Genomic DNA, 17,122 nt, shown 5'->3' with positions numbered 1-17,122 from the left:
ATGAGATACATGTCAGAGTTATCTGGAGAGTGTACAAAACACTGAAAAGGTCTGTTGGATGGCAGAAATTCRAGACATAGGTAGTTTTCCATCTTCATGTTTTTTGCTTTTACTTGATCATCTTACCTGTAAATCAGTCAAGTCTCACTGAGCAGAAACTTTCATGCTTTCCCCTTGGAGTCTGTACAGGAATCCAAGAAAGCCTAATTGARTAACTTTTACTTTTGCCATGTCCARGTTATCTTAACTTTCTTATTYTCTCATGCTGTMGAGGACTGAAAATTTGRCATAAAAAGCCAGATAKGTGAATACTAAATGGCTTCRGGCTTAGTACATTTCAATGTTACTGCTTACTGAGGAAATTCTGCATATACTCTGAGTCATGTCAAAGTAAATCTCTCCATTTTATAATGTCASTTTTGCTGTCTTTTGAACTCCCTTCTTTTTCTAGTTCCCGACTTACTGAAAACCCTAAAACAAATACRTAGCCTTGCAAAAACTACATAGAGAAAAAATAATAACTAATTGTTCAATTGGCATGGGGAATATGTACATGGAATCTAAAAATGGAGACATAAACATTGTCATGGCTATTTTTCTTCAGTAGTTTTTTGTTTCTTTTCTTYAACAGGTTATGTTTTTCCCTATAGATTTAAATAAATGTCAGAAAGTTGAATGGTAATTCCAGTTTTATTCTGGTTTCTCTGTCAGGCTTTTCCAGACTTAGGACTTGACTGCATTTTCATTTGTTTTTAWCCATTTTTTTAATCGATGTTCATAGTATCACTTCATGGAAAAGAGTCTGTAATTGCTGTTCTACTAGTATTTTTGTAGAGAGGTAATTATGCCAGGCGTAACAAAACACTTTAGCTGCTTCCTGGATAGTTTTCCTTTCTTTCAGATAAATGTAGTTCTTCTCATATTACAGCATGCAGTGGTTTTAGAAGACCATTTGAGTTAAGGTATTAAGAATTTCTTAAGGTATTAAGAATTTCTTAAATGGATCACTAAAAATGATATTTTTTACTATTAAATTTATTTTAGTTATTGTGTGACTGCYCCAAAAAAGAAAAAAAAAAGGTCTTTCCTGCTTTCTTCTTTTGTGAAAATCTTTGGTTATCGCTCTTTATCTTGTTTTGCTTATTATCAGCATTGGGGGGAAAAATGTACAATGTGTTAGAAAGATAGATTTTCTAAGTTCATGGCCTCAGGCTGAGGTTCTGTTTTTAAGGAACGTATTTTATAATTTCAAAATTCTTTGTAATTTTTTTTTTAATTCTTAAAGGAGAAGCACGTTAACATTCTGGTTTAATAGCTGTGTAAACTGTGTAAAGTATTACCTTATCTTGAAGTTCTTTTTATTACTGATCCTTTAGGAAGAGGGTATGTTTTGCTTCCCTCCCCTCCCTTTAAAGAAGCAGTGATAGATGCTTGAATGTTATTTCAAGCATCTTATTAAATTGAGTAATTTTTTTTTATTCATTTATATGTTTTTAATTGAAGTTGTATTGAAGTGTGCAAGGAGAGTGTTACTGTAGTGGAAATGCGATGCAATTTTTAAAATCAGACTTATGAAATACTTCTRCTTTTTCAGGGTTACCAGGGAATGGTTGATGGAGGTGATAATATTGTAGAAGTTTCATGGGAAAGTGTTTCAAGTATCCTGCAAGTGGTAAGTGTTAAGGGGTCGGAGCGGGACCCAAACCCTCTTTATTCAAACAGAAGAACCCAAATTCYAGATCCAGTCAACCAGTATAATTATGTATTTGAACTCTGTGATGCCTGAGGGACCAACATMTACCACTTCCAGCAGAGCCTGATTTCTACAGTATGGAACTCTGAAGACCTTGGTGTGTGATATTGAGTTTGGTGCCTAGAAGTAATCTTGAAAACCTTTGTTCTAGATTTGCAACATCACATGTCATTAGCCTTGTAAAGCCATATTGACAAGTCTATATTTAATAAAAAAGACATTATAGGGCCAAAGCATGAAACAGCTGTATTTTGTAAGGCAAATAATGTCTTACGAAAGCCTGTTGGCTTTCTGTGTAAGTGGATTTAGAATTATAGTAATGGATGTAATTACAGTGTCATTCTGCAGAGCTCAGATACTGCCAGTGACTTTGCACATTTTTATTACAACATTCTGCAGTGTGGCCATTTGGATCTCCTCAGTGTTTGCTCAGCATGGTAATGTTGTTACCTCTCCAGAGCAGGTGCTGTGTTTGGCAAAGAGGCCTTACTGCTTGCCAAGCTTTCTGAAAAGTACCACCAGGTGAAGCTTGGGTTTCTTTGGAGCTTTTTATAAAGTTAATGAACATAAAGCAGCAAGCAGGGACAATTTTTTTTTGTACTGTGAGGTATTTTGTCCCCTGTGTTTGGTTGCTTTTTCTTCTTTTTTCCCCCATGTCTGTCTTGAGGGATCTGTAAATAGAATCATAGAATATATCAAGTTGATAGGGACCCATAAAAAACATTGAGTCCTAAAACTAAACAGTATGACTGAGAGCATCATCCAGATGCATCTTATGATTATGAGAAAATTGAGTTCTCTTATCCAAGCCACACAAGAGCATTGACAGGAGCAGGATGTAAGCATCCTATACATGTGTGTAACATACATAGTATAAGAAAAACTTCTTTCAGAGCTTTATTGCTAGCAATTCAACAGACCAGCAATGAACCTGAGCATGTTTCTTGTAGAATGTGTTTAGTTGTTTTGATGAGAAAGGTTTTCAAGCCCATTGTACATTTCTRTTTATTCAGAATAAGTAGCACACTGTTTCAATTACATAGTTTCTTTTCTACTTTCAGCTATGTTTTTTCCAAGTATGAAATTATCTAGTTTTAGATAACCTTTTTTTAGTCAGAWTTGTTTTTAAGAGCATCTCTGTGTGTACAGATCTTTTGTCTGGAGAAAGCTGAACTTCTATCCACTTTTGTCTCTACTAGCAGCTGTACAACATAGATAGCAAACTGGCTTGAGCTGAAACATCTGTTGATAGGGTAAATCGTGTCCGTACAGCCTGCAGATTTGAAGTTCAAACTTGGATGGATGTGACAGATTTATTACAAGTTAAAGTGAGGGGAATGTTTATGCAAAAGTGATGTAATCATCTTCAGATTTGTTTGCAGGGAAAAAAGTTTKTTTCAGTCTTAATTGATAATCCTTTTTACACTGACAATAAACAAGGCAAAAAACAAACTTCTTGAGTGACTGAACAAAATTAACACAGTGGAGTCTAAATAATGTGTCTAATAAGAGACCCAGCAATTTTCAGTGACAGGGCRGTTCAGTTATTTTTAAAAATTACAACCATCGTTTTGGAAAGAAGCTTTTTAATTAATAAGTGCAGCAGATAATAAAACAGAAAATGGAGCATTAGTCTGATCTGTAAGGAATTAAAGGCAGTTATTTCTGTTGTTCATTGTGGAATGGCAATGCTAATTTTGAATTTCAGGGATACATTTTTTCATTTATTGTTTATATGTTTCATTATGTTAGGGGAAAAACATGCTCAGGCAAATTCATCTGAAAATTACTTAACATATAATTTTTATTCTTGTATTGTTACATATAAGTAAAAATTAACCTATTGTAATACTGTTAAAATTAATCTCATGCAATTTAACATTTTCCTTCCAGAGTAGCTCTTTATCAGTCATTTTTGAGTGGTTTCTTTTGGTTTTCCCCYGTGTGTTTATCTGCTCTTGAACATAACTTCCCCCAGGTTTGATTATTTTTTGTCTATCATTACTTTGCTCGCTGTAGAATTAAAAGGTGGAGGTTATGCTACAAAATTCATCATTAATTCATTTTAGAAATATACAGTAATAAACTGGATAATGAACTAAAAGCGCTGTTCCCTTTTTCTAGGGAGGCACGGTCATCGGCAGCGCGCGCTGCAAAGCCTTCCGCTCGCGTGAGGGCCGCCTGCAGGCTGCCTTGAACCTGGTCAAGAGAGGGATCACCAACCTGTGCGTGATCGGCGGCGACGGCAGCTTAACCGGCGCCAACCTCTTCCGCTCCGAGTGGAGCGGCCTTCTGGAGGAGCTGGCACAGAATGGTGAGTTGGCCTTCAGGCCCTCTAGACTTGCACTGCAGTCTGCAGAGAAATTGTGAACCCTCACTATAGGTATGCAAACTGCATCCAGAGGGTGTTTCTAAAGTTCAAAGATCGAGTGCATTCATTCCAGGAAACTGCGTGGGTTCTTCATGAAATAATAGCTTTTGGTTTCTCTACATCCTCTAATCCATAGCATGAAGGTCCAAAAAAGGCCAAATAAGTTACTGGGCAACAGTCTGTGTAGCTTTTTTCCTCTGTTATGAATCATTTTCAGGATCTGAACTTCTTACCTTTTGCTTGAAAAGCCCTATGCTCTCAWATTGAAACTGAGGTGGTAATTCCTCTCCTAAGAGAAGCTACACATTTAATTACGATACTTKCCTGCCTGTATGTCATTATATGTTTAAGAGCAGAACATTAGGTGGCTGTTGATAAAAGTACAGCCAGCCCAGTAGTTGTCTTTGATAGCATCCAGAAGAATGTATAGGGAAGAGTAAAAAAGTAAAATAATGCTGTGTTGATGCTATGTGTTATTYATAATACATAAATACTCTGATAGGTTCCATCCATTTCTGTCTTCAGGACTTCCTGAACCAGATGTTGTTAGCAGTCCTTAATGAATTTCTTTTCCATGAATGTATACAGTCTACTTGAAGGCATACAGAGTTTTGCTGAAAACATTGTATAGCAAGGAGTTCTGCAGCTTCACCAAATAATGAAGATTGTGAAGAATCTTCTTGTTTATTTTGATCCTGCTGGCTTCTAGGACATCATTTGATGTCCATAGGTTTAGTGTTAAACAGTGAATGATCAATCCTGCTTCCTCTCCGCATGCCACTTGAGATTTTACAGCTGTCTTTTTTTTCCCTTCATCATCTCTTTTTCTAGATGGAAGAGTCCTAGTTTGCTTAGTTGTTCCTTATATGTAAGTTCTATATCTTTGATCATCTTTGTTGCCCTTCTCTGAACCTTTTCCAGTTCTRCCCTGTTTTGAGGTGGGGAGGACCACAACTGCACCCAGTATTCAAGATGAGGGCAAACCATGGATCTGCACAGTAGTATAATGATCTTTGTTTTGTTCTCTATTCTTTTCCTAATATTTTCTAATATTTTGATTTTTTTTTACTGCTATTGAGCATTGAAGCTGATTTATTAATGAAAACAGCATTATTACATTATGCTGGAAATAAGTGTTATTTTGTTTGTGATGTTAGGGTACATTTTTTCATGTGTCTTAGTTTACATTTATCTGCAATGAATTCCATCTACTGTACTGCTCACTGTGTCTTGCTAGTCTTCTTCATTTCTTCTCAGACACTCCATATGTTTAGATCCCAAATCAGTTTGATCAGTAAACTGGCACTTTGCTGCTCATTCCCTTTTCTAGGTTATCGCTGAGTGTGCTGAACAGCGCAGATCCCTGTAGAACTCCATTGGTTACCTTCCTAAGATACAAGAATTTGCATTTGCTACTGCCCTTTGTCTTGTATTTTTTACCTTCTGTTTCACAATATTTACTCTATGAAAAGCCTACTATCTTATATAGCGACTACTAAGTTTCCTCAAAATCCTTTGGCAAAAGACTTTGTCAATGGCTTTTTAGAAATCTAAGTAGAATATGTCAACCAGATAGCCTTTATTCATGTGTTAAATCACATTTGGAACTCTAGAAAAGGTTTGTAATGCATGGTATATATTCATAGAAAACATTTTGATACTTCTTCTCAATGTATTRTTTATCTTCATGGACATTAGTTATATTTTTCATTATGGTTTCTGCTGTTTTTCTGTATTGTAGACATTAAACACACTGATGCATACCTCCTGAATTGCATATTTAAAATTGATCATTATATTTACTACCATCCCATCCACAGATACTAAGGTAGCTTTAAGTGCTTAAGCAGCTAAGGTATTTCATCCTTGAGATCCTTTAGAGCTCATGGATGATGCAGCATTTTCATTGATATCTTGAGAGACACTGCTAAGACTTAGAATAGGAGCTTTTCTGTTCTGTTTGCTTATTAATCATGAAATCAGAGCCTTTCAGTGTTGCAAAAGAGAAGTTTTCAGAAGCTGGATGCTCATTTTTAATTGTTTACATATGCCTATAATCACATCCAGTTTGCATCCTTTTGCTTCTTCATTGCACATTACACACTGAGACTACAATTTGAATTACAATGTTTTAAGTTGAAACTATCAATTTTAAGGTTGGTTACAAAACTTGATAATTATTTGACACTTTGAAATGGACTGAAAAGCTCTTATTTCCTTCCTTACTGTAAGGAGTTCTGTGCAGGATTCTTTTGTTTGGATGTTTGATTGGCTTTGTTTGTAGTTCTGACTAACCTTGTTACCTGAAATATCTAAACATTATTTAATGTTTGGATATGTTTAATTTATAAAAGTAGAGCACCCGAGCAGTATGTCTTACCTAGTTTTTTTAACAGTCTTACAGTTCTTTCTCTGAATACTTTGCAGGAAAGATTGATGCAGAGGCYGTTAAGAAATACGCTTACCTTAACATTGTGGGAATGGTTGGATCCATAGACAATGATTTYTGTGGCACTGATATGACCATAGGTACTGACTCAGCTCTGCACAGAATAATTGAAGTTGTGGATGCCATCATGACCACTGCTCAAAGGTAAACTGAGCATATTATAGAGACTGATAACAAATACCAAGATGTTTATGCTTTTATTTAATTTCATTTTAAATAGAGGTTAGGTGAGTCGTATTTGTTTAGAGTGGAAATAAAAGTTCCTTTTGACTGCATCTATCAAGTGTTTTGGTTTCTTTTTGTCTTAGTAATTGCTTTTTCATCATTCCTGTCATGACAGTGCTTGAAACGTGATTATAGAGAGCTGCATCAGCCTTAGGGGCAGACTTGGTTTTAATTTTTTTAGTCTTTCACAGACATAGTCTGTAAGAGAAGATCCAGACACACCATGAATAGTACAAAATAGCATCTGTTTTATATAAGCTTCATTTCAGTAAAAATTGAGCAATTGAATGATTTTTTTTTAATACAGCTTTATCATTACAGYTCTTATCTATGGATCTGCATCATTTACATTCCCAGTAAAGGGTCACATCTTCTCTTGTAGCTGCCCATACATGTTTTGGAAGAAAGTAGTGAAAATGAATTATGCRTTGGAAATTACTTAATTTTAAATATATTATTTAATGTGACAATAGTTTTGTTTKCATAATGTTTTTCTGTTTTGCTAATAAATTCTGTGTTCAGTAAGCTTGGTAAACACAAGCTGTTTCCTGATATTAGGTTCAGTAATTTGTTTTCTTGTTTTTACAGCCATCAGAGGACATTTGTTCTGGAGGTTATGGGGCGACACTGTGGGTATGTATTGTCTTCAGCATTTTGTGTCTCCTACGGTATAATTATGGAAGAAATCTGAACCATAAAAGTCTAATCATTTGTTCTGTTTATTAGGTATCTAGCTCTGGTTAGTGCCTTAGCCTGTGGTGCAGATTGGGTGTTTATTCCTGAATACCCACCAGAAGAAGGCTGGGAAGATTCAATGTGTGTTAAGCTTTCAGAGGTAATCTCTTCATATGTTTGAGATTCCCCAATGTGTTCACAGATGTTTATTTGAAAATAGTGATTAMAAAACATGATCAGGACTTCAAGCAAGTCTTTGGTTTTGGTGTCACATAATGTTCTGTGTGATCTTGAACATTTCTTTTCCTGCACTCCAGAATTGTTTTGAGGAATCATGACAAACTCTGGGAATTGCATGGTTATATAAGCAATATGTATGCATTTCCTCAGTAATTTGATGTAGGACATRTTTCTTCATTAATGAAAAGATGTGCATGCAAATAAAAGGTTTGAGAACACTTGACAWGAGTGTTCAAATTTTTGAAATATAAAATTTTAAAAAAACCTGTAATTTTGAAAAATTTTTCAATTTTTGAAATCAAACATTTCAGAAGAATTGTTTCCTCAAATCCTAGCAGCTTAATGTARAGCAATTGATTATAAAATTGTAAAAAATAAATGCTACATGAATGTGCTTTTATTTTTATTACAGAATCGTGCACGAAAGAAAAGGCTGAATATTATTATTGTAGCTGAAGGAGCTATTGATAGTCACAACAAACCTATAACATCAGAGAAGGTTAAGGATGTAAGTGTCAGCATCCCGATGAGACATGATTTCTGCTTGTTAGAGGGAGCTTATTGTTAACAATAACATTTCTGTAGCGTAAATCTGTTCCTGTAAGGTAGCTTATCACACAGTTATATTTCATGCTTATGCTTTATTTATCTAAATTCCATAGTCAAAATAAAGGGCAGTGTTTTCAGTGGCAATTAATTAGAACCTGTTCCTGTACTAAACACAGCAGTTCAAAAGCATGTTTCATGGGTGCCTTAATTGGTAGTTTGAAAGCAGCTCAAATCAGTATTTTTAATCCAATTTTACTTTGTATRTCTTGTAAAATTTTAATATTGATCAGTCTCACTATGAAGTAATACTGTGTGCTTTAGACAAAGTCTTGTCCAAGTGGATGCTTTACTAAAAATTTCATTGGTATCTAAGATTGAGAAAACCTTTAAGCTGAAATTTTTCAGGGTTTTTTTTTTTAAGGGGTCCTTAAAACAAATTGGGAAATAGTCATTGGTAGAAAGAAGCTATGATACTTTGGCTTTACCTGGGGCTTATCTGTTCTCTGACTATGAAGTTCCATCTTTCATATCTGTCAGTTTTAGAGAAACCTTTGAATATTAAGAATTGCAGTTTTATGAAGTAACATTTAGCACCAAGTGGTGTTAAGGGTACATAATCCTAACATGTATATAAAGTAATAATTACAAACCCTCTGTATTTCGAAATTTTATGTAGCTTGTGGTTCAGCGGCTTGGTTTTGACACCCGAGTAACCATCCTGGGTCACGTGCAAAGAGGTGGAACCCCTTCAGCTTTTGACAGAATTCTTGTGAGTATTGCYAGAATAATTGCTCATGGCACCACATAAAGTAATCTATGTAAGGATTTAAAGGCAAAGTTTAATTGTCCATACTTAYGGGTATAAATATCCCACAATATTTTCACCTTACCAAGGAGTAATTGGTTTCAGCTTGATTTACAGAGGAATCAGGACCATTTCTGTAATGGAAAGCCTTGCCCTTTTAAGTGTTTGTTTGAAGACTCAAAGGTTCTCTTATTTACAGGCGAGTCGTATGGGTGTGGAAGCCGTGCTTGCCCTTTTAGAAGCTACTCCAGATACCCCTGCCTGTGTTGTGTCCCTGTCTGGAAACCAGGCTGTCCGTCTGCCTCTGATGGAGTGTGTGCAGATGGTAAAGTTCTGGCAAAAAGCCAATTTATGTTACTTATTTACTAGAAGAGACTACCATGTAAAATAATATCCTGTTCTCCTTAGGACATTGATGGAATGTGTACAGCACTTTTCCGTATTTGGGAATGAATAATGAAGTTCGTATATGTTTTCAATGTGTTACTATTTATTTGCAAACTATCAAGGAATAAGAAAGATGAATCTTCCTAATTTGTTGTAAAGTTTCACCTCAGATCTTCAGTTTTTATTGTTAGAATAAATTCTTTAGATGCTTGCATCCATTTACGTGTCATACACAAGTCAGGTTTCTGCACTGAAGCTGCTCATTTTAAACTAAAAAAAGAAAATGTGTAATAGATACATTGAATTCTTTGTCTCATGATGGCTTGAAGTATTTCTTGCTACTTTCTTCTGTACCCTGTAATTTATGCTATGAGAGGCGGCAGCTCATAAATTGAGGAGTTGTCAGTGTTTCTTGTTTCACTGTGGAATATATTGAATAATCAGCTTCCTGTGTTTTTTAAACATACTGAGTAATCGGCTTGTTTTTTCAAGACTCAAGAAGTCCAGAAAGCCATGGATGAGGGAAGATTTCTTGAGGCTGTGAGGCTTCGTGGAAGGTATGGCCAGGAGCTTACATCAGTTTATTTGCTGTAGAACAGCTGAGTTGCTTTGCTGTGATGATGGCATGTGACCTTTTATTTTAAATATCTTACTAACTGTATGGTCTTACGGGTTTGAGAATGAGAGGAGASAGAAGAGTTGCTTAAATAGAATAGTTGAAATTCTTACCTGGATAAAAACATGCAAAACAAAGGAAACTGTAATTCACTGCTGTTTCTAGACTAACTGGTCACAAAGCAAAGAGCTTCTGTGCTCTGTGAGCTGACTGGTAGCAACCATCAGTCTTGTTTAAACAAACTAAAAGTTTGTTTATTCAAGATTTTGATGCCYGTCCTGTGAGCTCGGTTGTAAGGAGTTGGTAGTTTTCCAGCAGTAATGTTGGAGGATGTATTCTTCACTGTAGAAGTAGTCGGGAAAGTAGTTTCTGTTTCAAGTCATTTGGTAATAAAATGCTTCCCCCCTGGTCTAGAAAACTAATGGTAGCTACATAATTGTTTTATATTTTATTACTCCTATCTTACAGAACTGAATATATTTCATTGTTCTCTCGTTTTCCAGTTTTTGCCATGTTTTGCATTTGTAATAACAGTGGTGTTAATATTTCACCAGTTTTTTAAGGTTTCTGAAAAATTCAAATGTTGCTTTAAAATAACGGTTGAGTTTAATACGTTGCTATTTTATTTGCTTATCTTACTTACTCTTTTGTTTAGGAGCTTTGAAAACAACCTTAATACATACAAATTACTGTCGCACAAAAAACCAGATGCCGAGCTTCCAAAGGTAAGGGAGTTTGTTGAGTGTGCAGTGCATGTCTGCTTTTGGGATACATTAGTAACTCCCTTCAAAACTATATTGTGCAGTAGTTTATAAAATTAAATATAAAGATGCTTGCAGCATGTTAGTTTATTCTAATAATAAGTAACACTTTTTAAAAGTAAAATACCACTGTAACTAGAAAATTTCTATGTAGACAGTTTCTTTCTGTCTTGGATACACATCTGGTCCCAGTGTTACTGTTTTGACCTCTTTTCCTCATCACTGAGAGAAGGAAGGGTGTGGTTTAAGGTCACAAGACTCTGAAAATCTTGCGATAAAGGAAGATTCAATATTGAAAAAATTCTAACCCTTCCTTTTGGAGGGTGAAACCACTCAAGAGCAATGGCAAGTCCAGGAATTAATGGAAGCATTGAGGACAGTTGCATGACCTTTATCTGATACAATAAGTCACTCTGCATAATACAGTAATGGACATCTAGTTCTTTGTAGTTTCTAAGTTCTGTATAAGAGGAAATTTGGATTTATTAGGAACCAGACACTAAATTTTGTGTGCWCATTTTAGACGGGAATTGTTTTTATTAGAAGTTTACTTAATAGTTCTGTGTTTGATCATAGTTGGTGAGTATGTCATCTCACTTGTAAATTCCCCTTTTATTTGTGGGTTTCTGACCCTTTATTACCTTAATTGCATAATCATGTTGCTGTTACGTTTTTTAGAAATCTTTCCCAAATGAATATTTGAGTAATGATTACTAGTAGCTTCTCAATATTATTAAGGTGCTAAATTGCATTGACAATACAGTAAGGACCTAAGACTGAACTTCTAGAGATCAAGTAATTCAGGTTTTTTTAGGTGGATATTTGCCAGATCAGGTGTTTGGTTGGTGGAGTTTTTTTACACRCCAGTACAAATCCAGGACTGCTAGCACTGGGCTTTTGTATTTTTTTTTTAAATACTTTAGTTATACCTTCTGTGATAAATGGCATTAAAAGGAAAAGTAGGCCATATGTAATTATTAACTGCTCGGATTTGACCATACAAACAGAATCTGTGTGCCTTTAGTAAAAGAGGTTGAATGGGAATTAAAAAGTAAATGAAATGTACATGTCACAGGAATTGAGGAAAGAGCTAAGCTGATCCGATCGGGAGAGCCATGTGAATGCTCTACTTCAGCCATGCTTCTGCATGGCACGTATTATATTTTGCTTCTTGTGAGCATTTTTCTACAATCCTTTTATTGTACCAGAACCAAAAAAAGAAACTACTTATATTCTGGTTTTTATCTCTTTTTTATTTTGTGAATTTTTTGGAGGGTCAATGTTGGGGTTTTTTTGTTTGTTTGTTTTGTTTCTTTTTTATTTGGTTTTGTTTGTTTGGGTTTTTTTTTGTTGTTGTTTGTTTTTTATCAGATACGATTCCATGGTGATTACTTAACAAGTGTTTTACTTTTCTTTTGTGTTCTCATCTTCCAGAATAAAGCTAAATACTTATACCTCTTCTGCAGTACCAGATTGTTACAATTGTGTCATACCAGTGGTTGTAAACAGTTTAGGGTCATCTTGCTGACGTAAACTGTGATGGATTTTGGTGTATGAGCTCAGGCTGTCAGTTTTTCTTGCTACTTTGGTGTCATCTAAATTGACTTTGCTAAATGTATGTAGAGTAGTTAAACTTTCCCAGAAAGTTCAGGCATGTAAAGTTTTAATTCTTTACTTATATTTTGCTCTTAGCATTGATTTYGAAGCTGTAAAAATTAAACAAAATTAATGAATAGCAATGCCTTCTCTATTTTTTTTGTTTATTCATTGTATTTATATCTGTTGTAAATCAAGTCTTACTGATGTCAGTGAAACTGTGTTGATTTATACTACCTGACAGTTTCTTAATCACAGAGAATAGCCTCTGATTTATCTGGGAATAAGGATTCCGTTTCAAGGAGTGCATCATATACAGATTGGCATTWAATGCGTAATGGCTAAAAAAAATCAAAGATGCCTACTGGCATTTTACACCAGTTGCACTCTTTCTTTATATACCAAAATATTTATTACTGGATATTATGTTTTTTTTTTTATTTTTCAGACCTTTCAGTTTGAGTAGATCAGCCACTTACCTGGATAATCAGTGAACCTGGGGAGACATTTTATATAAGCAATTATTTTGAGTTTTTAAGAAATGCTTTAAAAACCATCATAATCTGAAAATATGAGGTGTTGGGAAAGCTTCTGAATGCTCCTGTTTGCTACTGTATTGTCAGCTGCTTGAAAAAACTGGCCAATAGCTTAATTTTAAAACTTGTCTGTTCCACTCTGCATTGTACTGGTAACACACACATAAAGTGCTGTGGTTCTGTAATCAGTTCCTTCTTTTAAATTTTTATTTTAATTTCTTTTATTTGCTATTGTTTGCAAAAAATGACTGCTTCAATAACATGAAGTTAGTTAAATAAACACTGGCCAGGTTGGGTGGAGCTCTGAGCAACCCAAACCATKCTGTGATTCTGTTTTATGTTTCTTGAACCTGGGCTGGAATACAAAAATCTGAACAACTTAACTTGCAAACCAAATGGAAATATGATAAAGTCTTATTTAAAAACATGCATTCTTTTTTTAAAAACCGCTTGTCTCTTTGATATTCTGCAAGTGGGGAAATTTGTCTGCATCTTCTAGTTAACTYTAAATTTTCAGTGTGTTTAGGGGCTCTGAAATTGCCTTTCCTGCATTCCAGTATTTAACAACTGCATATGATGTACAAATTAACCATGGTGTAGAAATTAAAGTCCTYATTAATATTATTTTTATTTTACAGACTAATTTTAATGTGGCAGTTCTAAATGTTGGTGCCCCTGCAGCTGGAATGAATGCCGCAGTGAGGGCTGCAGTGAGAGTTGGCCTGACTGAAGGTCACAAAATATTTGCTGTCATAGATGGTTTTGAAGGATTCTCTAGAGGGAAGGTCAGTATCACATGAGTGCATTACCAAGTTCTGTGTACCCCATCCCACACCACCATCYTTGTGTTCATGTTCTTAGAATTTGTGCTCTGTCATAACTGCTGACAGAACTGGTTCTGCTATATAAGTTCTTCTATTTCATGAAGATGTATAAAATCTAGATTGTAACTGTATTTCTCAGCTGTYCAAGTATGTAGAATCATTTATGCTGACTTACTAACTACATGCTGCTGAGCTACAAAGTACAGATGAATCCTGCCTTTGAGTTTTGATCAACATTTAGTATATGGTAGGTTTTCACAGTGTAACAGAATAATCTCTGATTCTGAACATTGAGTTGTTGCACCTGTATTCATTTGCTGTAAGAAACTTTGCAGTTGTGCTTATTGAGGAAGCTTTTTTGTCTCCTCAGGTTAGATTCTTCTGTTCCCCTGTTTATAAATGTTAAGCATTGTTTGCTGYACTGAAGAGAAACTGAATGCAAGGCTAACAATTTCATGCCTACTGGAGCCACAGATCCCAAAACTTTTATCAAAGACTTCGGTTTAGAGTTTTGTGCTTGCATTCAGTAGGAGAGAATGTGGAAATAGGATCGAGATACGAAACACGGAGGCAGGGTTCATCCTGGTGTGGAAGAATAAGGAACAAACGGAATGGAAAGGGATTGATAGTAAATCAAGAGGAATGGAGTTAAACTCCTGATKCTGTTTTCTTTCTTTGCTGCCTTCAGCTTTAGTGATGTATGTGGCCCCAACAACTTGTTCGAACAGCTTTTCATGAAGTACCTGATACTTTTCAGCAACTCAAGTAATTGYATAATCACTTAACTAAATCTCCTTTTTTATTTTTATTCAAAGATAAAGGAAATATCCTGGGGAGATGTTGGAGGCTGGACTGGTCAAGGAGGATCAATTCTTGGTACAAAACGGTAACATCAATATTTTAGTCAATTATATGATGAATTGTAGTGCTTTTTATAACCACTGTATGATTCCATGTTTTTTTCTTTCCACAGAATGTTTTTAAGTCTTCAGTTTTTGTATGCTGGGTTTTTTTTTGATTTGTGTTTTGTTCAGATACTTGTGTTCCAACTATCTTTATAGTACTGAACCAGCTCTGARGAGTGGAAGTTGGGACCTCAACTTAAATATTTCCTGGGGTCTTTGCACTTTGAAGGATTGCAAACTTTACACTGGACATGATTGCTTATTGTTTGTCTGGAAGTTATTTGTATGGATAAAYATGTAAAATGAAAAACATTGTGTTGCCTGCTCCGTTTATGGTTTCAGCATAGTAATTAGTTGTTATTACTTCAGAGTCTGTAAATTGTTTTTATTTTTCTTTTGGTTTAATGATTTTTAGTACTCTTCCTGCAAAATATTTGGAGAAGATTGCTGACCAGATGCGCACTAACAACATTAACGCCCTTATGGTTATTGGTGGATTTGAGGTACACTGAGATATCTTAATTATGTCTAAGTAGAGTAGAGTTTCTAACAAAATTAATAGTCRGTTTTGAATTTTACCCAATCTTCATGTAAAGTGCATTTGGCTATATATATATTTRATGGACAACACAAGTAGTGTTTAGAATCTTAAGTGTTGTCARTCAGAGGTTCTCTGGAAAGCTAACATTTAAGACACTGTCTAGAGCTGCTAAAGAGATGTGCTAAATGGATAAATGAGATGAGATAGCATTATAATTTATTGTAATAAAATTAATAACTTATGTAGTGCAAATTTCAAGTCTATACTTAGAACATACTTACAGAAGTTCTTGACTGTTAATTGAAATTGCACTGTGGTTCCTTACTTAGCCACTCTTCTCATATAGTGCATTTCAAAATCTGTAATGGATCTAGAGAAGTATTTTATTTTTTTTCTATATTTTCTGTTTTGTTTTACAAAAGTAGTTTTTAAAATTTTGATTCGGGAAAATATTTTGCCCACTTTTTGCAGAGAAGAATGTGCTCATTGCTTCTTGATAAAGAATGTATCATCCCTTTTGTACAAGCTGTAAGCTGTGACCCTAATTCAGGAATATGAAGATTTTTAAATCAGGAGTAACAGTACCTGAAGATTGGGGAACTCATTTGTTTTGTTGAGAAGCACTTTGTGCTTTCTAAACTATTCATTTTCAAGAGAACATAAGTTCTATTTATTGGTTTCAAATATATGCCTGTTTCTAATGTTTTCTTTTTTGTCTGTGTTAGATTTTAGTGGTTCCTTAGTGCTCTGACTTACTGAAGTGTGACGTGGTAGAAATGGCTCCCCCTGTGGCCCTTCCCATTTTGTCACTCCAAACTGTGCCCTTACTTTATTCATCCTAATTTTTCACCCAATGCCTGTGCCCAACAGGCTTACCTTGGACTTCTGGAATTGTCAGCTGCCCGGGAGAAATATGATGAATTCTGTGTTCCAATGATTATGGTTCCTGCAACTGTATCCAATAATGTACCGGGTTCAGATTTCAGCATTGGTGCAGATACTGCTCTGAACACTATAACTGATGTAAGTCTGCTCTGGTGTGTGCACATGCTAACAAAGCAGTTCCATTAAAACTTAGTCAGTTGGCTACGACTGGATATTTTTGTAGACCAGAACTTTGGAAATGTGATCTGGGAAATTGTGGTTACTTGATATGGCCAAATTCATGACACCAGATTAGAAAAGAGAAAGTCTAGGATCGCAGATGCTTCAATTAAATTTCTCCTGAAACTACGACAACCTCTGCATTTTTAAACTGCAAGATAAGATGACATCTGTCTGTTGTATAAGGAAGAAACCTAAAGCTGCAACTTGAGGATCATTTGCACTGTAAAGGGGAGAAAAACATGCACTTATTTTATGTAGAGTTGTAGTATATSTAGCTGCAACAAGCAAGGAAGGAAAGTTCCTCTGTTGAGAAGGAGATTCTTAGCTGTGTAACACCTTTACTCCTCTAAGAAAATATGTAAGRTCCGTGTTTCTGTATTAGGAATTACCTCTATTTTGCTAACAGCAGATTTAATGAAAAAGGTTGAGCCATGTTAAGTATTTTTTAAAAGATCAAATCCAGTAATACAAAATTAACTAGGATTTGAATGTTAAACCTCTTATGAGGAAAAAAACTTCCCTAATTTGAGYGTAGTAGAGCACCGGAAAAGGCTGCCCAGGGAGGTTGTGGAGTCTTCTCTGGAGATAATCCAAACCCACCTGGATATGTTCTTGTGTCACTTGTTCAGGTGATCCTTCCTTGGCAGGGGATTGGACAAGATGGTCTCCAGAGGTCTCTTCCAACCCCAGCTATTCCTCAGTCCTCTGATGCTAATCTCAKTTGAACAGAAAGCATAGTCATTTGGACAAAAAGAGTTTCAATTTGTTTTTGAACACTTCTC

The 17,122-nt window shown here is 35.2% G+C and overlaps 1 protein-coding gene across 4 annotated transcripts in view; it reads left to right on the top strand.

Annotated features, from left to right (window-relative positions):
- PFKP (phosphofructokinase, platelet) overlaps positions 1-17,122 on the top strand; it is a 43,137-nt gene that overhangs the window by 13,310 nt on the left and 12,705 nt on the right. For 3 of the 4 annotated variants that reach the window (XM_057371153.1, XM_057371154.1, XM_057371156.1), the window contains 14 exons: positions 1,595-1,672; positions 3,878-4,067; positions 6,552-6,717; positions 7,387-7,431; positions 7,525-7,633; positions 8,126-8,221; positions 8,939-9,031; positions 9,267-9,392; positions 9,947-10,011; positions 10,726-10,795; positions 13,602-13,748; positions 14,603-14,673; positions 15,108-15,195; positions 16,104-16,256. In XM_057371153.1, coding sequence (XP_057227136.1) covers positions 1,595-1,672; positions 3,878-4,067; positions 6,552-6,717; positions 7,387-7,431; positions 7,525-7,633; positions 8,126-8,221; positions 8,939-9,031; positions 9,267-9,392; positions 9,947-10,011; positions 10,726-10,795; positions 13,602-13,748; positions 14,603-14,673; positions 15,108-15,195; positions 16,104-16,256 — 1,497 coding nt within the window. The remainder of the gene's footprint in view (positions 1-1,594; positions 1,673-3,877; positions 4,068-6,551; positions 6,718-7,386; positions 7,432-7,524; positions 7,634-8,125; positions 8,222-8,938; positions 9,032-9,266; positions 9,393-9,946; positions 10,012-10,725; positions 10,796-13,601; positions 13,749-14,602; positions 14,674-15,107; positions 15,196-16,103; positions 16,257-17,122) is intronic. The other variant, XM_057371155.1, reaches the window with a different exon arrangement.

This window comes from Malurus melanocephalus, unplaced genomic scaffold, assembly GCF_030028575.1.
Source record: "Malurus melanocephalus ecotype Western Australia unplaced genomic scaffold, MMel_1.1 scaffold_142, whole genome shotgun sequence".
Classification (NCBI taxonomy): Eukaryota; Metazoa; Chordata; class Aves; order Passeriformes; family Maluridae; genus Malurus; species Malurus melanocephalus.
The sequence above is the reverse complement of the archived record's forward strand: the minus strand, read 5'-3'. Positions and strand labels throughout refer to the sequence as shown.